Raw genomic sequence first — 23007 nt, 5'->3', positions numbered from 1 at the left:
GAAGGCAGATGCTTAACCATCTGAGCCACCCAGGTGCCCCAAGCAGCCACATTTGTAAAAGGTAAAAGAAACAGGTGAGGTTAATTTTTATTTTTTAATATTTTATTTATTAATTTGAGAGAGAGATCGAGTGCGCGCAGGTGAGAGGAGCAGAGGGAGAGGGACAAGCAGACTCTGAGCTGAGCACAGAGCCTATGGTGGGGGTCAATCTCATGACCCTGAGGTTAGGACCTGAGCCGAAACCAAGAGTCAGATGCTTAACCAACTGCACCACCCAGGCAACCCAGGGTGAGATTAATTTTAATAATATAGTATGTTAAGCCAAGGTATCCAACATTTTAACATTTCAACATGTGATCAGTGTTTTAAAATTGAGATGCATATTTTTTTCATAACCTGATGTGTATATTATTTTATATGTGTGGCACCTCTACTTTCAGACCGTCACCCTCCGCGGGCTCAGGAGTCACATCGGCCAGTGGCTACTCTCCTGGGCAGGGCAGTTTTAGAGCCTTCGTTTACTACTTTACACACTTTCATTATGTGTGCTTAATCGGCTCATCCCTAAGGGGTGTGTCTCCCAAGGGAGATTAAAAGCCCCCTGGGCCTGAGTCCTCATTTCACTCGCCTGCCCCTCCTGTGGAACCCTCAGGAGGCCCTCCAAGCATGTTTGTTGATGGGAGTGAACACTGGGGATTGATTTTGTGGTTTAGTTATGGCTGTAAATGGTGTTTTATGGATTGCTCCCATAGAAGCACCCGCTGCAATGTTAGCGCAAACAAGCAGCGGAGCTTGTCAGCCGAGGCAGAGGCAGAGGCCTCGGGGCAGGCAGGACTCTGAATCGGGCAGGGGAAATCCTCCCAGACCACAGCCCATTTCTCTGGCTTAAGAGCCTGTCGTGAACACAGCGCAATCCAGCCCACAGCCGCATCTCTGCAGAGCTGGGAGAGCACCCTCATCCGGTGTGTTACACGAAGGACTTAGCTCCAGCATCCCACCACCGGGCTGGGGGCTCCTGGGGGCAGAAAAGGACTTGTTCAGGTTGACAAGAGCCAGACCCACAATGCATGTACAAAGCTTGCTTGTCGAGTGATTAAAGGACCCGCTGGCCGGAGTCAGCAAAGCCTCTCCCGCACCTGAAAAGCATTTATGGAGCATTTGCTACATATCAGGCTCTGTGCTAGGCACTAGGGATCCAGCAGTGAAAAGCAGATGTGGGCCAGGCCCTCCCGGAGCTCACCTTCTGGTGGGGGGGAATGGCTGGGGGGAAGGAAACGGAGGATAAATGAGTAAATCTTCACAAATGAATTAATGAGCACACTCCCCGGGAAGGGAAACAAAGGGGTCCAGATAGAGAAGGAGAGGTGGAATTCTTCAAGTGAAGAAGAAAGTCTGTCTGCGGCTTCCTGGGATATAGGACCCCGCCCCCCAGGTCAGTGGTCTCCATATAGACATTGGCCACTAGAAGCTAGCCTGAGGCTCAGCTGCGCTATGAGGGACTCGCTGTTTCCAACTGTATTGATGATGTCACAATGGGCCCCAGGGGGACAGGGACTAAAGACTCTGGGCGTTGGAGCAGAGGGGCAGAGGTGGGGGAGGAGCTGGCAAAAAAGGCAGTAGCCACCCGCTCCCCCCTCCCCCCTGCCCCAGGCATCTATTCAGCCTCTGACAGACTCCATCCATCTCGGGAGGAGGTGAGCAGGTGACCATGGCGCTCAGCCTCTCCGCCACATCCATTCCCAGCAACTGGCTCCCAGGCTACCCTGAGGTAACCGGCCTATCTTCTAGGTCTGTCTTGGGTGGGAGTGTCCCAGCCAGAGCAGGTGTCGACCTGTAAGCCAAACATCGTCCTAGGTATTGTGGGGGATAGTAACTCAAGTTGCTGACAAATTAGACCGTAAGCGAGAGGCTTACTGGCTCAATCCTCTGTGTCCTCTCTGGGCTAACTTTAGAGGAGCAGGGTGCTAATTGTTGACAGAATCATTCCAAACAGCTCTCTCTGGGCCCCCAGCTTCTCTCCGTGGTGCCCCACCACAAGGCGCTATCTTCAAGGGTGGCTCACCCATTGGCACTAGTGTTTTTGAGAATCTAGACTAGTGTTTCTTGGGGTGATCTAAGGATAGAATTTGCAGCACGGGTTAAAAATGCACATTCCTGGGGCGCCTGGGTGGCTCAGTGGGTTAAAGCCTCTGCCTTCGGCTCAGGTCATGATCTCAAGGTCCTGGGATCGAGCCCCGCATCAGGCTCTCTGCTCAGCGGGGAGCCTGCTTCCTCCTCTCTCTCTGCCTGCTTCTCTGCCTACTTGTGATCTCGTCTGTCAAATAAATAAATAAAATCTTAAAAAAAAATGCACATTCCTGAGCCTCAGCCCAAACCTTGCAAAGCAGAACTGTCAAGTATGGGGTTCATGAATCTGCATTTTAAAAAACACTCTAGGTAACCCTTACCCTAAGCGTTGCCCCGTTGCCCCGGTGTTTTTCAGTTTTTGTTTTTGGGTTTTTGGGTTTTTTTTCTGTTCTTTGTTTGTTTGTTTGTTGTCCTGGTTTTAAATACCAGGCAGTCTGGCTGACCAGAGTGTGTTGGTTTCTCGGTCTGAGATGGGTGTTGGTTTTGATATTTTTATTACTGATGAAAAGCCATGATTCACAGGCTCCTGGTGGCTGGCTGTCAGTTTGGAAGGAATCAGAGGCCACTAAGAACGGAATTCTCTATCTTTTCGATCCATCCATAAAATGCTTACCTGAGCAGACACTGTTTAAAGGCCATTAAAATACCAGACACAGAATAACCCAGTCCCTGGAACTTTATAGACATATTTACTCAAACCCAAGTACTTGCAAAAAGTAAATAAAAGGGAAGCAAAATGAGCAAGCACCCCTAGAAATACAAACTGAAAGTAAACAGCCCTGTTCACTAAAATAAACAGGACAAATCCAGCCAGGATTAAATGACCTCTAGTCAGGCTCAGAGCCAGAAATGCCTCCTGGCTCCAGGAGGAAGGAGACGGGAGGCCTGCCTCCATCACCGTGGGGGCACGTGCCAGGATCGCAGCCCTGGTGCTCATGGCCAGGCCTGCAGACAGTATTCTGGGGGAATGGGTGCTCCCTAGCCCTCCCTCCCAGTCTGAAAATCAGGTTAAAGATCAAGAAGTGTGCCCTAGGGGTGCCTGGGTGGCTCAGTGGGTTAAGCCTCTGCCTTCGGCTCAGGTCATGATCTCGGGGTCCTGAGATCGAGCCCCACATCGAGCTCTCTGCTCAGCGGGGAGCCTGCTTCCCCCTCTCTCTCTGCCTGCATCTCTGCCTGCTTGTGATCTCTCCCTCTGTCAAATAAATAAAATCTTAAAAAAAAAAAAAAGTGTGCCCTAGAAGGCCTCTGATAAAATGCACATTTCCCAGAGGTGTAGAGAACCTCGAGTCACTATTATCTGCCATTTATTCCTGAATTTAGCGACCATTTATTCAGCACTTTGCTGAGTTAGGCCCTGAACCAGTCACTAAAGATATCCAGATAAGTAAGGCCTAAGGGTGCCCTTAAGTTGAGCAGTTTACTATGAAAGAAACAGTAACAAATGGTAATATTTATCGTTCACTTAGGATTTGACAAACTTAACGACAGGAACCCTCCATGCACTTTTTAATCCTCATAGAACATTCTGGATCTCATTGACTCTTCCTAATGTCATGCAGTTACTACTGTTGCCTCTCCCCATTTGACAGACCTGTCGACTGAGGCTCGGTGTCTGCGGTGTGATGGCATGTGGGTAATAAATAGCTCTCTTTGAAAGAAGGAGAAAAAACAAACCCTGATTTGTAGTGTTTGCTGATCTCGGGAGTGTAAATCCTCCCAGGCAGGTTTCAAGCTACCAGTCCGCTGTCCCTGAGCGTGGAGTTGGAAAGAGGCACGGGGTGTGGGCTGGGTCCAGCATCCCAAGTGCAGACAAGGCTCCCAGCTAAGCAGGGGAGGAGCCAGCACTTGAGCGCGGGCGGGCGTGATCCCAAGCCCCGCCCCCGCCACCCGTAACCTTTGTGTTACACCGTCAGTAACCTCCATGAGACCGCTGACATTGGAAAAGGGGATACATCTTAAGACCCCGGAGAAGGGCCAAAAGTTTACAAGGATCCATAAAACTTCTTGGCTGGTTACTAGCCTGTGCTTCCTCTATCTCTGTGTTTATCACCAACAGGGACAGTTGGTTTTCTTTTGAGAGCCATTGAAAAAACTTCTAATTTTGGAATAATTATCATTCACAGGAGGTTGCAAAAAATAGTACGGAGAGGTCCTGTGTACCTTTCACCCACTTTCCCTCCATGGTCCCATCTTAAATAACTACAGTGTGTGGATATTTCTATGCCCTGTTAACTAGCATTGCCAGATTTAGCAAACAAGAATACAGGATGCTCGGTTAAATTTTGTCTTTGGGTCTTGTTTCGTTTTTAGTGGATGGATTTCCCATGCAATATTTGGGACATACTTATACTAGGAAATTATTCTTTATCTGAAATGCAAATTTAATTGGGTGCCCTGCATGTTAGCTGTATCACACCTGTGGTATCAAGCAACCACTACTCAAATCCAGATAGAGAACGATTCTGCTACCACAAAGATAATCCTTTTTTTTAAAGGGTTTGCCAATATTTATCAAAATTTTTTTTAAGATTTTTATTTATTTGGCAGGGAGAGACACAGTGAGAGAGGGAACACAAGCAGGGGGAGTGGGAGAGAGAGAAGCAGGCTTCCTGCTGAGCAGGGAGCCCAATGTGGGGCTCGATCCCAGGACCCTGGGATCATGACATGAACTGAAGGCAGCTGCTTAACACAACTGAGCCACCCAGGCACCCCACCACAAAGATAATCTTTATGCTACTCCTTTACAGTCACATCTAGTCCCCCATCCTCCCTCGACTGTGGCCCAACCAATAATTCGTTCTCCCAGTTCTATAATTTTGTCATTTTTTTCCCACATAGCATAATGTTCATGAAATCCATCCAAGTTGTTGCAGTTTTCAATACTCTGGTCCTTTTTATTGCTGGGGAGTATTCTCTGAGGGCAAATTTTCACAACAAAATTTTTAAAGATCTCATTCATTGGATAAATATTTATTGTATCACTACTGTGTGCCAGGTGCAGACACGGAGCAGCGGGGGAGCTGTTGCAATCAGGGTTGGGTTTTTGCCAGACAAGTGAGCAAAGGCAGAGTGGCAAGGCATGGGGATGACGAAGAGAACTGAGTGGATGACATGCTGGGTGGGAGGGAAGCAGAGCCTAGAGCAGAATGGGGGGGGAACAGGATCAATTTTTCATAGTTCTGTGTAAGTGAAGAATTAATAGAGTTGGGTACCTTTACCAGAAGCGTTCCTTATCTCACCCCCAGTTCGTTTTTTGTATAAATATCAACATCAAAAGTAGTATCCCGGGGCACCTGGGTGGCTCAGTGGGTTAAAGCCTCTGCTTTCGGCTCAGGTCATGATCTCAGGGTCCTGGGATGGAGCCCTGCAGCGGGATCTCTGCTCAGCAGGGAGCCTGCTTCCCTCTCTCTCTCTGCCTGCCTCTCTGCCTACTTGTGATCTCTGTCTGTCAAATAAATAAATAAAATATTAAAAAAAAGAAGTATCCCATCTGCTTTCCCTTCCACATGTAGACACAATTTCCAAATCAGAAGTAATACAGTTTTACGTGGGCATTTTTAAAAAGTTTTTATTTATTTATTTGAGAGAGGGAGAGAGCGCACAAGCAGGGAGAGCTGTAGGCAGAGAGAGAAGCAGACTCCTGCAGAGCAGGGAGCCCAAAGTGGGGCTCAATCCTAGAATCCTGAGCTCATGACCTGAGCCAAAGACAGATGCTTAACTTATTGAGCCACCCAAGGGCCCCTTATTGTGGGCATTTTTAAACTGAAGGTTTTAGGGATAAATGCCAACCAACAAATTGCTTACTAAATCAGTAGGGGTCAGAAGAAAACAAAATTTCAGTCACAGAAAGTACTTAAAGATCATCTTTCCACCTGTTACTTTTTAAATTTGCTATTTAGTTTTAAAAGTAGGTAATATGTGGATGGATATAGAAAAAATTTCAAAAAGTGCAAAGGGATTTACAGGAAAAGAGAAGCGTTTCTCTTATCACAGAACTTTAGCCAAAATTTCTCCGTCCTAGAGTCAATTACTATTTTCTTGTGACCACTTTTAAACGTATAAGAATATATATGTGTGTCTGCGTGTTTATACACAGAACAAACCATAACTGCTATTTTGCACCTTGTTTTTTCATTTAGTATATCTTGGAAATTGTTCCCTATCAGTACCTATAAAAGTGCTGAATTCTTTTTAACCACACAAAGTACATTAAAAAAAAAAAGATTTTATTTATGAGAGAGAGAGAGAGGGAGGGAGAGAGCGCGAGCAGGGGGAGGAGCAGAGGGAGAGGGACATGCAGACTCTGTGCTGAGTTCAGAGTCCCACACAGGGCTCTATTTCAGGACCCTGAGATCATGACCTGAGCCAAAATCAGGAGCTGACCACTCAACGGACTGAGCCACCCAGGTGCCTCTAAAGCCTCCCTCCTAGAACATAACTGGTTGAAAATTACAATCTTGCTGAAGCTGCTCACCTCAAGGCATCCTGGGATTTGTAGTTCTTGATCAGTTGAGACTTGCATGGAAAACAGAACTTGAGCAGAAGACATGTGTTGGAAACAAGTGTCCTTCCAATGACACTGAAGATGGACATACCATATTGTATCCTATGCACGCTCCTATCATTATGCCCAGAAGCAAATTATTCATGCATTTAAACAACCAAGATACCTACCAGCAATAAGATACCCAAGGCTGTCTTGCCATCAGGAAATCAAGATCATTTTTGCAGACAGGGACAGTACACACACACACACACACACACGCACGCACCTTCTCTTCCTTACACCATTGCTTTGGTCTTCAGTATCTCAAATCACTCTTTTTAAAAAAAAAAAAAGATTTTATTTATTTATTTGACAGAGAGATCACAAGTAGGCAGAGAGGCAAGCAGAGAGAGAGAGGAGGAAGCAGGCTCCCCGCTGAGCTGAGAGCCCAATGAGGGGCTCAATCCCAGGACGCTGAGATCATGACCTGAGCCGAAGGCAGAGGCTTAACCCACCGAGCCACCCAGGCGCCCCTCAAATCACTCTTAACAATTATGTGACAAATTACTACTTAGGAAGCTTCTCTCACAAACTAAGGGATCAGAAAGGACATGTATATCAAACGAAGGCACACTGAAGTATCGTTACCAATTGCTATGGTAACTTATAGGCATTTGCACTTTAGTAGTTGTTTAGCCAAACAGAAATGAATGATGGTAGCCTCGTGAATACGAGCTACGGACTTGTGGGGAAGATTTTCTCAGCAGGCTAAGGGCAAGAAGATTCTCAGAAATGTTTTTGAGATAGCTAAGGTCCCACACTTGAACCCCCCCACCGCATTTCATAACCAATGCAATCCCATTCTCTTTCCAAACCTGTTTCCATGTACTTACACATATACATACACAAAATCCAGACATTTGGTTCATTATGTGAGTTATACCTAAATGTTCTTGCCCTGTAAGTCGTATTCTGGAAATTGTTTTTTTTTTTTTTATTCACTCAGTATATTCAGCACTTTTTTTCCTATGATAGTGCATAAAAATTAACCTCATTGTTTTTTAACTGTCGCATGGCATTCTCAAACTTGAACTTGCATTCAGATTATCTAGGGACCTTGATAACATGCAGATTATGATCTGATAGGTTTGGGGTAAGCCTTGAAGTTCTTTCTGCATTTCTAGAAAGTTGCCGAGTGTTGTAGATGCTGCTGGTCAAGAAATCACACTGTGAGGAACAAAGATGTAGGGTATGGGTGAAGCTGTGTGTCAGAGCTGGCCTGGACCAGCCCATTAAAACGACTGTCAAATTGCCAGGAATTTTGTGATCCCATCACTAAACGTAGCACTCATTAAAAAAATTCAATTATGTAAACTTAAATTATATTGCCAACAGATAAATACTCAAAAATCATCAATTTCCTAGCTATTTTATTATCAATCTATGTTCTTAAGGTTAATTATGTCTATAATGTCCGTAGGGTACAAATCTATCCAGTGACATGCTTCTGTGTGTCTCCTCCCAACTCCACACTCAGCTTATGTTGGCAGCTTAGAAGCAGCCCCAAGGATTAATTATAGCACAGAAATTGGTATAAAGGCACGCATTTCCCCAGACCTTCTCCAACACTTCATATGACCAATCTTTTTCATTTTTGCCAATCTGACAAATCAAAAATGGTATCTCCTATTAATTTGCATTTCCCTGATTACAATGAGACCAAGTCTCTCTCATACACATTCCTAGGAATTTATTTATTTTTAAAGATTTTATGTATTTATTTGAAAGAAAGGGAGCACAAGCCGGGAGGAGAGGGACTAGCAGACTCCCGGCTGAGCAGGGAGCCCCGCTGAGCAGGGAGTCTGATGTGGGGCTTGACCCCAGGTCCCTGGGATCATGACTTGAGCCAAACGCAGATGCTTAACCGACTAAGCCACCCAGGCACCCCTCATTCCTAGAAATTTAGTAGTATTTCTTGTTCTTGTAAATAGGACCCTTTTACTAGTATATTTTCTAGTTGATTATTGCTCAGGAAGGCTGATGACTTTTAAAATCAAGCCACTGGGGAGCCTGGGTGGCTCAGTGGGTTAAGCCTCTGCCTTCAGCTCAGGTCATGATCTCAGGGTCCTGGGATCAAGCCCCACGTCAGGCTTTCTGTTCAGCAGGGAGCCTGCTTCCCCTCCTCTCTGCCTGCCTCTCTCCCTGCTTGTGAACTCTCTCTCTCTGTCAAATAAATAAATAAAATCTTAAAAAAAAATAAAATAAAATCAGGCCACTCCTCCTACTAGTTCAAATAGCTTGTCAGTTTATATTTTTAGAGATTCTAGGTAACCAAATAATCTATAAGTAATGAAACATTTTACTTTTCCATGTTTATAACAGCAGTAAAGCTCACCAGTGTCTTATTTCTGACTTGAAAGGAGCATTTCTGTTATTTCCCCACTAATTTCTGCAGTTATGCTTTTACCCTTTCTCCTTCTGGCTTGTAAAGAGGATTTCATTTTTTTTTTTGTTTGTTTGTTTGTTTGTTTTTAATCAAGAACGGATGTTCAATTTATCCAAGGTTTATTTCACTTTCTAAGTTACCCATTTTGATGATATTTGAATTTCTCACATTAGCATGTACTCTTTTTTTGTACTCAGAAGAGCATTACAATTTTTTTAAGTTAAGTGTCCTTCCCTTATACATTGTACCCCTGTTTTAGCAGTTGTCACTGTCCATGAATGTGTCCCTTCCCCACTAGTAGCCAGCCTCTGGCTCTCAGAGGAAAAGAATGTTCTCTCCATGACCCACTCAGCACTGAAACTTTATACCTAACGACATTTCAATGAACTGTTAGGGAATGCCATGAATTTACTCCACCACCTGTACATTCTTGGACACCTGCAATACCTACTCCTGTGAACTGAGGGCCAGTGGGACTCTCCCACTGCTTCCCACCCCTCTCCCAATGTTCCTATTCAGGCATATAAAGGGCAGATTGTGCTGTTGACCTGTAATCCCTGGAGTGCTAACATGCCTGGTTGCTGGGCCTTGTTTTGGACCCAGGGGCCTCCTAGAGTCCTGATCAGAATCTATGACTAGGCGGGTACCTTGATTTTTTAAATTGCCACTCACCGCTCTTGACATATGAATATTGGGATTGCCTCCAAGAACATGTGGAGTTTGTTTCACTTTGTCGTTTTAAGACGTGGGAAGAGTGCAGATAGGAGTCAAATTCTAGATGCATCCAAATGGCTGTGTGATCTTGGGCAAGTCATTAATTTCTCTGTCCCTCAGGGACTTCCCGGGGCACCTAACACATACCGAGGTGCGTATGAAAAATGGCCAGAAAAGATCTGAGAGTGGCTTGTTCCAGGTTCCTGGGGTCAAATTAATTGAGCCCAAACCCCACCTCTGCCATTTACTGCCCTGGACAGGTGATTCGTCTCTGTACTTGTTTTGTTCATGTATAAAATGGGGACAGTGAAAGGACAAAGTTAAGATAAGCAGGTAACACGTGAAGATAAGCAGGTAACACGCGAAGCCTTATCATAAAGCAAAAGCTCACCGTGAGCGCTCCATGAACACTGGCCCTGTTGCTTTTATTATCACAAGGGTGCCTGTGGAGAGAGAGAGCACTCTGTACAGTACTCGTCGGACCAGGTGAGCTGGCGCGGGCGAGTTTTTCCCCGTACTCCCTGACCGGGGGCAGGCGTCGGGGCGCGCGGCTCGCGGCTGTCCTGGCACCTCCCGGGCAGCAGAGGGCCCCCGCCTCCAACGCGGACAGAGAGGGCGGGGCGGACGGTGCGGCCTATCCAGGGGCGGAGCAGACGGAGTGGCGGGGGCGGGAGGGCGGAGCGATTTAGCGAGGGGCGGAGCAGACGGTACGGCGGGGGCGGGGCGCGCGGCGGGTTTACGAGGCGGGCCTAGCACGGGGGCAGGGTTAGTGGACGCGGGCCCACGCGTGGGGCGCCATGCAGGTAGGTGTCCACCGCCCGCCCAGCTCTAACTCCGACCCCAGGTCCGGCTCGGAGCCCGCTTGGGCCTAACCTCAACAGCGCGCCGAGGTGAGGGCTGTGCCTGACCCAAAGCGAAACCGAAAGTTCGGGCTCCGTGACCTGATCTTCCCGAGGGGTGGAAAAGGGTGGCCTGCTAAAGACTGGGGTCGTGGAGGCAGGGTATTCCCCGGCCAGTAGGACTTTGGCTCCTTAGTGCAGGCCGGCTCTTGAGTTAGGGGCCCGCTTGGAAGCTTGGAGCTCGGAACCAACAGGGATTTCTGGGCTGGGCGGGCACGTGGGGGTGGGGTTTAGGGGGCCGGGCTAAAGCTCGGATTAGGAGGCGGGCGGTCTTGGAAGGAGCCGGGCGGTGATCGCTGCTGGGGTTCTGATACTTCGGCTGGAGGGCCAGAGCATTCGGCGGAAGAGGTTTGGCCCGGCATCTGCGTCCAGTCGGTGGGGAGAGGGACGGAAGCAGAGGTCCGAGCCCTGGAGCGATCACTTCGCAGGGATGGGGTTTGTGGGGGGAAGGTGGTTCTCGGGGCCTGGATAATATAAATCAAGGGTCCCAAACCTGGTAGGAGTCTGAGCAGCCCCCCTACCCCGCCTCCACTAGGTGGCCATGACCGGTAGGGCCCGCAAAGAGGCGGTGCAGGCCGCGGCCCGGGAACTCCTCAAGTTCGTGAACCGGAGCCCCTCTCCTTTCCACGGTAAGTGACCAGAACAGGAGAGGAGGGTGGTGGGCGGTGTGCCTCCTAACCCGCTTCCATCGCTATGAAGGGGCTCTTTTTCTACAGCCGTGGCCGAGTGCCGCAGCCGCCTCCTCCAGGCAGGCTTCCATGAACTCAAAGAGACGGAGAGCTGGGATATCAAGCCGGAGAGCAAGGTACGTGGGGTGGGGTGGGGTGGGGTGGGGTGGGGTGGGGTGGGGGGAGAAAAGCAGGTCCCTAGGCTGGAGCTCAAAGTCCTTTGAGCCAGCTGGCTAGATAATCAGTCAGTACCCCCCCCACCCCCCAGTACTTTCTGACCAGGAACTCCTCAACGATCATCGCTTTTGCTGTTGGAGGCCAGTATGTTCCTGGCAATGGTTTCAGCCTCATTGGAGCCCACACGGACAGCCCTTGTCTCCGGGTGAGGAACTGAGGCTGCACTGGGGTGGGGGTGGGGGCATCAGGGAAATACACAGCAAAAGCCAGTGGAGAGTACGAATTGGGGACTCTGTCCTCAGACCCGGGCAGACTGGTCGCCCCCTTCCTCCACACTTGGAGGCCTTCTCTGTCAGCGATATTCTTCCTTTGGTCTTTGGGCCTCCATCCGTCTGTCTCGTTTCCAAATCCTGCCATTTGCCTTCTCTTACTTCTCATTCCCCATCTTCACACTTAGGTGAAACGGCGGTCCCGCCGCAGCCAAGTGGGTTTCCAGCAGGTTGGCGTGGAGACCTATGGTGGTGGGATCTGGAGCACCTGGTTTGACCGGGACCTGACCTTGGCTGGACGTGTCATTGTCAAGGTGGGAACTGGGGTTGGACCCGGGAGGTTCTCACCTTCAGCAGCCCGAAGATTGACAGTGACCTTCCTTTGGGGTACCTGTGGGGAGCCCCGCAGGGAAAGGAGAGTGAGACAGCGTGGGTTTGAGGATCATGTTAGTTTGGGTGAAGTGGGGGTATTAACCTGCTGGGGTTGAGAGGCACCTGGGTTTGACCTGGCCTGGCGGGCCACAGTGCCCTACCTCAGGCCAGCTGGAGCAGCGGCTGGTGCACGTAGAGCGGCCCATCCTTCGCATCCCACACCTGGCCATCCACCTGCAGCGCAACGTCAACGAGAACTTCGGGCCCAACATGGAGATGCACTTGTGAGCCTGGGGCCAGGGCTGTGGTGACCGGGAGGGATGGCTGTGGCACCAAGTGATGGCAGGGTTCCCATGGGACCTGGGACCTCACTACCTCATGGTCGCCACAGCCAGGTTCTACTCGTGGGACCCAGCTGACGATACCAGCGGGCCCTCTTAGCTGTGCCGTTTGGGAAGCTGGGAATGGAGGTACAAGGACAGTTCCTATGGGGAGATCTCAGCTCAGGGGTGCCATACCCTCTGGCTCCCCCCACGCTTCCCTCACGTGTCTCTCCACAGAGTCCCCATTCTTGCCACGGCAGTCCAGGAGGAGCTGGAGAAGGGGACTCCGGAGGCTGGGCCTGTCAGTGCTGCTGTAAGAGTGTCCCCTGCTCCTAGGAAGGGGGGAGGTGGGAGAGGGGACTGATTCCCTGGAGAAGGGGAGGAGGGAGAGAGCAGACCTTCTTCCTCCCAGCGTGCTTTTGCCCTGCAGGATGACCGGCACCACTCGGTCCTCATGTCCCTTCTCTGTGCCCATCTGGGACTGAGCCCCGAGGATATCTTGGAGATGGAGCTCTGCCTTGCTGACACCCAGCCTGCGGTAAGGCACGGCTGCAGGGACTCACGGGGCGGGGGGGGTTGCAGGGATCCTGGCCTGCCGCAGTATATCCCACTTCAGCCAGTCCTCTAGTTACTCTCATCCCTCTTTTTCCCAGTAGACACCATGTTCCTCTGCCTCCAGGCCAGTGGTTCTTAAAAGGTCACTTTCGTCCTCCAGACCTGCCTTCTTGCATCCGTGCGTGGGCCCTGGGGATCAGCCCCTCCGCAGATTTTTTTTCCCCCACACATTGTAGTTTCTGCTACTGGGGCTCACTGTGTTCTTTGAAGATTTTATTTGTTTGTTTATTTGACAAGCAGAAATCACAAGTAGACAGAGAGAGAGGGGGAAGCAGGCTCCTTGCTGAGCAGAGAGCCCGATTTGGGGCTTGATCCCAGGACCCTGGGATTATGACCTGAGCCGAAGGCAGAGGCTTTAACCCACTGAGCCACCCAGGCGCCCCTCGCTGTGTACTTCGAACCCACCCTGGCCCTGCCCCCTGAGGGCAGGAGGCCCGGATGCAGCCCCCTTTTTCTAGAGCCTGCCTTCAAGTCCCTCCCAGTTGTGAAATCTTCGGGCGTTCAATCCTGTTTGAATGTGCGCTGTTTCTGGGCTGGTCTCCTCTTCTGTTTATTTCCTTAGCTTTTCTTGTGTCCGTTGACCTCCCTTTTCCCGGCCCCATGGGAACTGGTGGGAAACATAGATGTCACCCACCCATCTCTCAGCTTCTGCCCAGCCCATTCCCCATTGTCCACTCAGCCCCACCCAGCAGGGTCCCGGTCCCCTAAGCTGGGGGGCGGGGGGGATGGCATGAGTTTGCACACAGAGCCAAGGAGGCTCACTCCAACCCAGGCCTCTGGGAGCAGGGAGAAGCATGTGAGTTGGGATGGAGGGTTGAAGGTTGGGCTGATTGTCCCATCTTTCTAGGTCCTAGGTGGTGCCTATGAGGAGTTCATCTTTGCCCCTCGGCTGGACAATCTGCACAGCTGCTTCTGTGCCCTGCAGGTGAGCGGGGCAGGGGGGCACCCTGGACGGGGTACACGGCTGGGAGAACCAGTGGTCGGGGGACTGCCTCAAGGCCCAGCAGGTCCTAAAAGAGCCTCCGTCTGCTGGTCTTAGGTGGACCATGGGGAGGGGCCACGGCTGGGGTTGGAGAAGGTTGAGAGGCTGGCTGGGGCATCATGGTGTCTCCTAACCATGAGGAGTTAGCCTCTGCTTTCGAGGAGAGGCCTTAGGGCCTCCTAAGGCAGCATCGCCACCCTGCCCTCCAAGTTTATGCCCACCCAGCCTTCTGTCTGTGCCTTGGGGTCTCTGTGGGGCCCGTCTCAATCCCTTCTGGTCACCTTAGAGTCCCTGCCTTCTTTCTACTCTAGGCAGTTCTATTTCTTCCTTTCCTCCTGCTCTCTCTCTTTTCATACCTCTCCCTCCTGCTCCCATCCTATTCTCAGAGATAGGCTTTGGGCCATAATAGAGACCAGGGCTGAGCCCGGGACCTGTGTCAGCTCCTGCAGCCAGCCAGCTGTGTCCCCCTGATGGAGTCCCTGTCACCTCTGTGGACCTTGATCTTTTCACTGGAGCCGACAAGTTTATGTGCTCTGTGTGGTGGTTTTGACTTCCCAAACTTCTCCATTCTTCTCCTGCATTTTATTCATCCTTCTGCCTTTCACATAGGCAGGGATGGGAGCACATCTCAAGGGGGAATTCTCCCAGCCCAGCTGAAAGGGTCTCCCGTGTGCCAGGCAGAGCCCTAAGAGACGAAGGCCAGTCAGAGCCCCAGCCCGCTTCATTACGGCTGTAGTGACGGAAAAGCAGGCGGGGAGCATGAACCTGCCAGGTGCTGCTGGGCAGGGTTATGGAAGAAGGAGGAGTGAGGAGGATGCTCTTGCTCCCCCCCAACAGGCTTTGATCGACTCCTGTTCAGCCCCTGCCTCTTTGGCCTCAGAGCCCCACGTGCGCATGATCGCGCTGTATGACAACGAAGAGGTACGTGGAGGGCTCTGTGGAGGGTCCCTTGTGGGAAGCTTCCCGCAGCCAGTTTGTGCCAGGCACCCGTGGTAAGCCAGGGCTGTTCTAGAAGCCACAAAGATGGGAAGGCCCTGCCTGTGCTCCCTTAGCCCTTGGCTGCCCTGGCTCAGCACAAGTCGTCTTCTAGAGGTGTGACTGTACCGCCCACATTGCTGCTCGTGCCACACAGTGAGCTCCTCGAGGACACAGGACTCTGCCTTCCATCCTGCAGGCCCAGGGCTTAGGGTATGGTGGGGCCTGGCTCTGTGCGCTCCCATGAGATGCCCTCTCAGGTCCCAGATCCTGAGCAGGTCCTTCTCTCGCCTGGGACTGCACAGGTCAGAGGGAGCAGTTCAGGACAAGTCTCTGCTGTCCCGAGCCCTCAGCTTCCATCTCGGGATCCAGGCTGGCTGGCTGTTCAAGCCCCTGCCATTGCCATCTTGTCTGTACTGAGAGAGGAGGATGAGAGGAAAGGGCGGAGGGAGAGTACGTGCCCAACCTTTTAAGGTGCAAGCCAAAGGTGGCATTCCTCGCTACCTGTGTTCCACAGAACTCCATCGTCCTGGCCAGGTTTAGCTGCAAGGGAAAGCTAGGAGGGTCCCCTCTAACTGGGTAGTCCCGTGCTTAGCTCCAATTTGAGTGTTTTCTTGTGCAGGATAGCGTGGATAGTTAGTAATCTCTGTTACATGCATAAAAGATGATCGATTGACCAGCGTGGTAGGGCATATCTGAGCCCCAGATGTGAATGTCAGGAGAGGAGGAGGGGAGGCAGGTGCAGGAAGCCCCCAGAAAGTTCTCTTTCTGCCCCAGGCGTGACATAGGATTTGTCCAGCTCCGGCCCACCATCAGGTTTTCAGGGGCACAGCATTGGGGAGGTTGCTCGCAACACCCTGCATTCCTCATCCCCGGAGTCAGCAGGGTCCTGGGCCAGTGGTGGTCCCAGGCGTGGGGCCCCTCTCCCTGGCTTCCAACTCTGGCCACTGAGCCCAGACCCCAGAGCCGTCTCTGTTGTTGGCAGGTGGGCTCCGAGAGCGCCCAGGGGGCCCAGTCGTTGCTGACAGAGCTGGTGCTGCGCCGGATCTCAGCCTCGTTGCAGCACCTGACGGCCTTTGAGGAAGCCATCCCCAAGTCCTACATGATCAGTGCAGACATGGCCCATGCCGTGCACCCCAACTACCTGTGAGTCTGCCGGGCCAGGCGTGCAGTCCTCACAGCTGCAGGCTCCACCCCAGCCCCAGCCTCTCTCCCTTCCCCTTCCCCCTTGTTCTGGTAGGAAGGTCAGTGGTGGCTTCCTCTGGACAGCGCCAAGACCCAGGTGGGTCAAAGTCATGTAACGCCCACCCGGGTGTGTTGAATAGACTCTACAGACTTCTTTCCGCCTGCTGCTAGAGGCTGCCTGGGACACTGTGTTCGGCGTGTGTCTCAGGTCCCACCGCACTGGGTGGGAAGGAATGTTGTCCAGGGATAGATAGAGGCGGCTGTTGGGGGGCCCACCACCTGTTTGCCATCCCCATCCTTGACTCGGTTTCCTACAGGGACAAGCATGAGGAGAACCACCGGCCCTTATTCCATAAGGTGAGATGCTCCTGTTTCTCCTTAGGGACTTGAAGGCCTGCCTGGTTCTGGGCCCCGTCTCCTTCCCTGTGGGCCTAGCCCCGGTGTGTGCCTCACCCAGCCTTCCTGGTTTCCCCTTCCCCAGGGCCCTGTGATCAAGGTGAACAGCAAGCAGCGCTATGCCTCAAATGCAGTTTCAGAGGCCCTGATCCGAGAGGTGGCCAGTAAGGTCGGGGTGCCCCTGCAGGTGAGGCCGGGCCCTGCCTGTGAGGACAGGACGGGGGGAATGGGGTTGTGGAGGGCATGAGCGGATGGGCCCCCATGGAAGGTGAAGCACCTGGGAGCCCACCTTTGGTGGGTGGAGTTCCAGTAGAGAAGAATGGGTTTTGGATCTGGGCAGAGCTGGGATCCGTGCTGGGTGTGCAGTGGGGCTAGGCATTCCATTTCTCGGAGTCCGTTTCCACACCTGTAAAATGGGGCTGATGATGATGCCTCTGCTGGCTGTGTGTGAGAACCGAAGGTACAGTGTGCTCATGGCACGTGGGTTTAGTCCTTTCTTCCCATCCAGCTCCCCGTGTCTCTCTCCCATACCCTGGGCTCCTCCGTAAGTGAAGTTCAGGGCTGGGGAGACTGGAATTCCCACCTGCTCATTTTCATTCTTGCCGTGGCAATGGCTCGGGTCGTCAGAAATAGGTGGAGGTAGAGCTGTGAGGGACTGGGGTGCAGGGGGTCTGGCGACACATAGCAAGCAGAACCTGGTGGGTCAGGACTAGGGCCCCTGCCTCCTGTCTCCCGGCCCAGGGCACTCTCTGCCACACACCTCCCCCTCCCTGCCCCACGTAGACCTGACCTTTCCCTTCTTGGGGAAGCCTCTCTGAAGAAGTGACACTTGGAGCTGAGACTTGACTACCCAGGAAGAGGCAGCTGTGGGCGAGTCAGCAGGGAGAGCATCCCCGCAGAGGGAATGAGTGCAAAGGCCCCCAGGGGCACAGGAGTGCGCTCCCTCGGCTTCAGGGGACAGAGCAGCCTCTGGACAGAGGGAGAAGAGTAGAGGCGGGGCAAGGGCTTGAGTGCCGGGGAGAGAAGCCTGCCCAGGCTGGTCCCGCAGGGCCTCCTAGGACGTGGAAGAGGGTCTCTATTCTAAGGCAGTGAGGAGACATTGGGGGAATTTCTTTAATCAAACTCACAGCAGAAGCAGGACATGTATACTTTAAAAATTCAGGAAACACAAATGCAAATAAGAAAACATGAGCCCACAGAAATTAGCATATATGCTTCCAGTTTTTTTAATACGTATATACTTAACACCTATTTTATAAAAAGTTTAATCATTTTGAATACGTTGTTTGCTTCCTCTTCACTCTGTATTCTCTACCTTTTCATCTCAGTACACTTTTGGTTCAGTAAATTTGTATCTAATCCTAATGCACAGATCATTTTGGGTTTTTTTTTTGTTTTTTTTGTTTTGTGTTTTTTTGAGTAAGGTCTGCGCCCAGCATGGGGCTTGATCTCACAACCCCGAGATCAAGAGTTGCATGTTCTACCAACTGAGCCAGCCAGGCACCCCCAGATCAATTTCAGTTTTCCCTAGTTATCTCCAAAATATTCTTGGGGCACCTGGGTGGCTCAGTCGTTAAGCGTCTGCCTTTGGCTCAGGTCATGATCCCAGGGCCCTGAAATCAAGTCCCGCATGGGGCTCAGGGCTCAGCCTGCTTCTCCCTCTACCGTTTTCCCCTGCTTGTGTGTGCTCGCTCTCTCTGAAAAATAAATAAAATATTTAAAAAAATAATAATAATAAAATAACGTCGACTTGGGGTGCCTGGGTCACGCAGTCTGTTAAGCATTGAACTCTTGGTTTTGGCTCAGCCCCTGATCTCAGGGTCATGAGATCGAGCCCCGTGTTGGGCTCTGTATTCATCAGGGAGTCTGCTTGGGCTTCTGTCTCCCTCTCCCTCTGTCCATCCTGCTCGTGCACTCACTCACTGTCTGTCTGTCTCAAATAAACAGATAAATCTTAAAAAAAGATAAAAGAACATTGACTTGTTGAAGAAATGTAGGCTCATCATCCCACATAATGTCTCACTTTCTGGCTTTGTCTGGTTGTTTCCTGGTAGTGTTACTTAGCTGGTTCCTCTAAGCCCTGTGTCTCCTCTAAATTGGAATTCATACCCAAAGGCTTGGTAGCTTCAGGTTGGACATCTTTGGGCAGAAGACATCATGACCAGTGTGTCCTTCATGTTGGATTATACACGTATTATCTGGGTGATCCACCCTTAGTGACAATAAGATCGAGCACGTGATTGGGGTGTCCTCTAATCCTGCCATTATAGGAGGGCTTTCTCCCTTTGGCTGGACGGTAACCTGTACCAATGATGAGTCCCCTATCCACCAGACACCTGATGGTTTTGACACCCATTAATAATCCTTGCCAAAATCTATAATTTTGTTCCCCCAGTTCATCCCTTCTACGAGTCTTCCCTTTTGCAGATATTAGCGGCTATTCTGGGAGGCAGAACTTTGTGCCCATCCCCTAGGGCTGTTTGGTTATCATGACATATGGTTTCTGTTGGAAAGACCCAATAGATGCTCGTTTTTTCCCTTAAATAACCAGTTTTCAAGGTGTGGTATGTTAATAGCCACTCCAAATGGGCACACATAGGGGTTTCTTTCTTTTCCTTTTCTGATATTAAATCAGATTTTTATTGGTTCAGGGTGGATCCAATGGCATGTAGTAATTTTTTTTTTTTTAAGTTAACTGATTTTTTAAAAAAATATTTTATTTGACAGAGAGAGAGATCACAAGTAGAGAGGCAGGCAGAGAGAGAGGGGGAAGCAGGCTCCCTGCTGAGCAGAAGGCCTGATGTGGGGCTCGATCCCAGGACCCTGAGATCATGACCTGAGCCGAAGGCAGAGCCTTAACCCACTGAGCCACCCAGGCACCCCTTGTAATTTTTTTTCAAAGATTTTATTTATTTGAGGGAGAGTGCGCATGTGCAGAGGGAGGGGCAGAGACAGAATCTCAAGGAGACTCGCCACTGAGCATGGAGCCGAACACATGGCCCTGAGATCCCATGACCTTGAGATCATGACCCAAACTGAAATCAGGAGTCAGATGCTTAACTGACTGAGCCACCCAGGCACCCCTGTAGTCACTTTATTTCACCCTCAGATGATCATAACTTTGCCTGATGGGAGGAGTCCTTTCAACATGTGTCTTTTGACAGGACTCTCGAAGTGTTCTTGCTTTCTATACAGCAGGAAATTGCAGGCTCATCTTGTTCATTTCTCTCCCCAGGCGTGGCAGCTTTGGAAGGATGGGGATTTTAGAGACCATGGTCTGGCACAATGGAACTATTCGTTGTTAATCACGGGAGACAGTGCTTTGGGGTCATTTCTGTTGACATAGCTGGAAAAAAATACGTATTTTTTGAAAACCATGAGTTAATACTTTAATTCTTATTCAAAAAAATAATAGTTACTAAATTATCTAGCTTTATAATTCTTTGTTCCCTTTCACTGAAAATCTTAACACTGAACGTCATGATTTTTTTTACTTATTTCTGTACCAGAATATAAAGAAAATGGTTTCAGCATGCTACAGCAATATTTCTGCAAACACTGAAACTGCTGAATGATTGTTGTGTGTGTATGGGGGCAGGGAGAGAATGTATGTTAAGCAAGAGGTTGATAGAAGCGGTACATTTTTTTAAATTATTGTTTTTTAATTCCCCTCCCTGCTATGTGGAGAATGGATTCTTAATGGAAGGCAAGATGGTGGTAAGCTGGAATTAGAGTGGCGGTAGTTCAGACGGAGAGAATGGGACCAATCCAGAATATTCTGTGCTTTGGGCCTGCCATGTAATGTAGGCTTCCTGTTCCCATCCCGCTCTCTGAGGCGGCACCCACCAGTGGGCACCTTTCAGCCCCTCTTTGTGGTTAATGAGCCTCTCCTTCCCTCCCTAGGATCTCATGGTCCGGAATGACTCTCCCTGTGGAACCACCATCGGACCTATCTTGGCTTCTCGGCTGGGGCTGCGGGTTCTAGATTTAGGCAGCCCTCAGCTGGCCATGCACTCCATCCGGGAGACCGCCTGCACCTCAGGAGTACTCCAGACCATCACCCTCTTCAAGGTGACTCCTGCCTCACTCGTCCTTGGGACACCCGGGCACGTCGCTGTCTCTCAGGGACCGGTTTGGGTGACGGGAGCTGGTTGTCTGGGGGCTACCATGTAAGAAAGGAAGGGTCCCCCTTCTCCAGGCACAGGGGCCCTGATCAGCCTCCAGCGGATAATGAGAGGACGGGGCTGGGGGGATGGGAGGACTGGGGCAGTTGTCAGGGGTCGGCGAACACCGTGCCTCTCTGGCTTGGGCCGTGTTGGCGGGAGGTGTGCTGGAGGGCACCCCCAGCTGCCCTCCACTGATTCCAGATCCCATGTTGCTTTCCATTTTAGGGCTTCTTTGAGCTGTTCCCTTCTCTGAGCCGTAACCTCTTAGTAGATTGAGGCCTCTTGGAAAGACTTCTCTTGTGCTTGAGAAGTGATCAGCTGAGCTGAAGCTGGAGTATTAAAGTGGATTTCTCACTCAGACTCCTTCTGTGGTGCTTATTTTGGAGATTGGAAGGGTGGGAGTTGAACCTGGCTTGACTTCGGGAACCAGAAGAGAGGGGGCGGGAGGGGGCAGGTAGAGGAGGCCCCAGCTCCGGGCAGCAGATGGAGGCCTGATCTCAAATATCCTTTCTTCAAGGCCATGTCTGAAGTCAGAGACAGGTAGGTGCGTCCACAGTTGGAACATCCCTTCTCCCATCCCTGGTCCTCTCTTCTGGGAAGTGGCCTCAGTGCTCTGCCATTACCACAAGAGTCCGGGACCCCATCTCAGTGCCGTGAGGTCTCCACACTCAGTACGAGGCCCAGGCACTCTTCCCCTCCCTGCCCCTCTCAGTCTCATAAACTTTTATAAGCAGTCTCTTATTATTCAGTGTTTTTTCTCTGGTTAATAATTTCCCGTCATTTCTGTCTTTTCTCCTTTCTCTTCCCCTCCTTCCTTCCTCTTTCTCTTCCTCTTCCTCCTCCTCCATGTCCTCCTCCTCCTGCTCCTCTTCTTGAGTTTGTTCATCCCCTTTTTTGCTTTACAGTTTGCCTAATTAATGGCTTTCCCCCAGAGCACCAGCAGTGTTTCATGTTAGTGTAAGTGTGCTGGTGACGGACACTGGCACAGGACACCATGGGGTTACCAGCCTTTCTGAGGCAGTCTGCTTTGGAACCGAGTGCCCCCTAGCGTCGATGGGGGTCCTAGGATTTCCGCATCTCAGAGACCAGGCGGTGGCCCTTGATCACCGAAGTCTAGTATTTTCTCAGTATGCCGTAAACATGTGATAGGAGTATTTTTATTTCCTTCCTTGTCCTTTGGTTGAACTGGGTGATTTTTGGAGGATGTCCAGAGAGATCTGGGCTCAGGCCACTGCCATCCCACGGGGACTGCCAGTGCTCTTTCTAATAGTAAAATGTGGACGGTGTTGATAGAAGACACTTAGTAACCCACAATGTCCCTCACTTTGATTGCTTCCGCTTCTGTAGACTTGGCCCAACTTCCACCTGCCAACAGTAGCACTTCTTTGCCCCGGGGGTGTGTTTGCTGCTTGACGAGTTTCCCCTGTGAAGGCATTTGGAAGTGCTAGGGAACTAATGCTCCCCACCCCAGAGACCAGCCAGAGACTGCCAAGGCTCCAAGAAGACTTCAGCTCCCTCACATCCTGGGAGATATTCTGACATGGGAAGTTGACCCCGGCTTCCTGAATTCCCAGCAGAATTAAGCCTGATAACACACCCCTTTACTGGCCTCCCTCTGTCTCACATCCCCACACCACCACCGGTGTTTCCCTCCACCTCCCAAATGAACACCTTGCACTTAGATCCTCATCTCAGGTCTGCTGCTGGGGGAGCTTAAACTAAGCTAGTGTTCCTTTGAGAGCTGGAATAAGACAGGGACGCCTGGTTTTCTATTTACAGTCAACATTGTACTGTTGGTCTCTAGCTTGGTGAAAAAGTGATACAGAGGATAAAAGGAACACTGAAAGGGGAGGAGTAAACGTCCTTTTGATATGATTTGTTACATAGAAAATCCAAAGGCTATATTACTTGAATTAATAAGAGTTTACCAAAGATAGCTGGCTGAAAAATCAATATACCAAAATTAATTCTATTTATTTAGACCAGCAATGGATAGTTAGAAAACGAAAAATTTTAAAGGACAACTTCTACAAAGCAAAAGTACCTACAAATAAGTATCAAAAGATCTCCATAGAAGAGGTCCAATAATTTGGAAGATAGGTGTTATTTGTGGATGTGAAAATCAATATTGTAAAAATACTGGTTATCCTTCAAATTCATACATAGACTCAGTGCAATCTTAATAATGTAATGGGTTTGCTTCTCTG

General features: G+C 50.4%; 1 protein-coding gene across 5 annotated transcripts; it reads left to right on the top strand.

The window, feature by feature from the left end:
* Window positions 1-1708: 1708 nt before the first annotated feature.
* Window positions 1709-21160, top strand: DNPEP (aspartyl aminopeptidase). 5 transcript variants are annotated; one of them, XM_032857278.1, is made up of 16 exons: window positions 1709-1768; window positions 10212-10259; window positions 11208-11301; window positions 11389-11477; window positions 11609-11722; window positions 11975-12100; window positions 12312-12442; window positions 12719-12794; window positions 12912-13019; window positions 13944-14021; window positions 14916-14999; window positions 16039-16199; window positions 16556-16595; window positions 16720-16821; window positions 20538-20705; window positions 21026-21160. In XM_032857278.1, the coding sequence occupies exons 1-16, from the start codon at window positions 1709-1711 to the stop codon at window positions 21074-21076; spliced, it is 1530 nt and encodes a 509-aa protein (XP_032713169.1). In that variant the 3' UTR covers window positions 21077-21160. The 5 variants fall into 5 exon arrangements, with proteins under 5 accessions (XP_032713169.1, XP_032713173.1, XP_032713171.1 ...); XM_032857282.1 differs by lacking the exons at window positions 1709-1768; window positions 10212-10259 and adding an exon at window positions 10468-10480 and having other exon boundaries at window positions 21026-21076; XM_032857280.1 differs by lacking the exons at window positions 1709-1768; window positions 10212-10259 and adding an exon at window positions 10511-10576 and having other exon boundaries at window positions 21026-21076.
* The last annotated feature ends 1847 nt before the right edge of the window (window positions 21161-23007 follow it).

Source organism: Lontra canadensis, unplaced genomic scaffold (genome assembly GCF_010015895.1).
Source record: "Lontra canadensis isolate GAN:19392208 unplaced genomic scaffold, GSC_riverotter_1.0 scaffold13, whole genome shotgun sequence".
Taxonomy (NCBI): Eukaryota; Metazoa; Chordata; class Mammalia; order Carnivora; family Mustelidae; genus Lontra; species Lontra canadensis.
The sequence above is the reverse complement of the archived record's forward strand: the minus strand, read 5'-3'. Positions and strand labels throughout refer to the sequence as shown.

Excerpts from the sequence above, each read along its gene's own strand:
- DNPEP (XM_032857278.1), top strand. The coding sequence starts at position 1,709 with ATGGCGCTCAGCCTCTCCGCCACATCCATTCCCAGCAACTGGCTCCCA. Across the intron at positions 11,302-11,388 it reads GAGCCCCTCTCCTTTCCACG|CCGTGGCCGAGTGCCGCAGC; the intron begins GTAAGTGACCAG and ends CTTTTTCTACAG. Across the intron at positions 12,443-12,718 it reads CCCAACATGGAGATGCACTT|AGTCCCCATTCTTGCCACGG; the intron begins GTGAGCCTGGGG and ends GTCTCTCCACAG.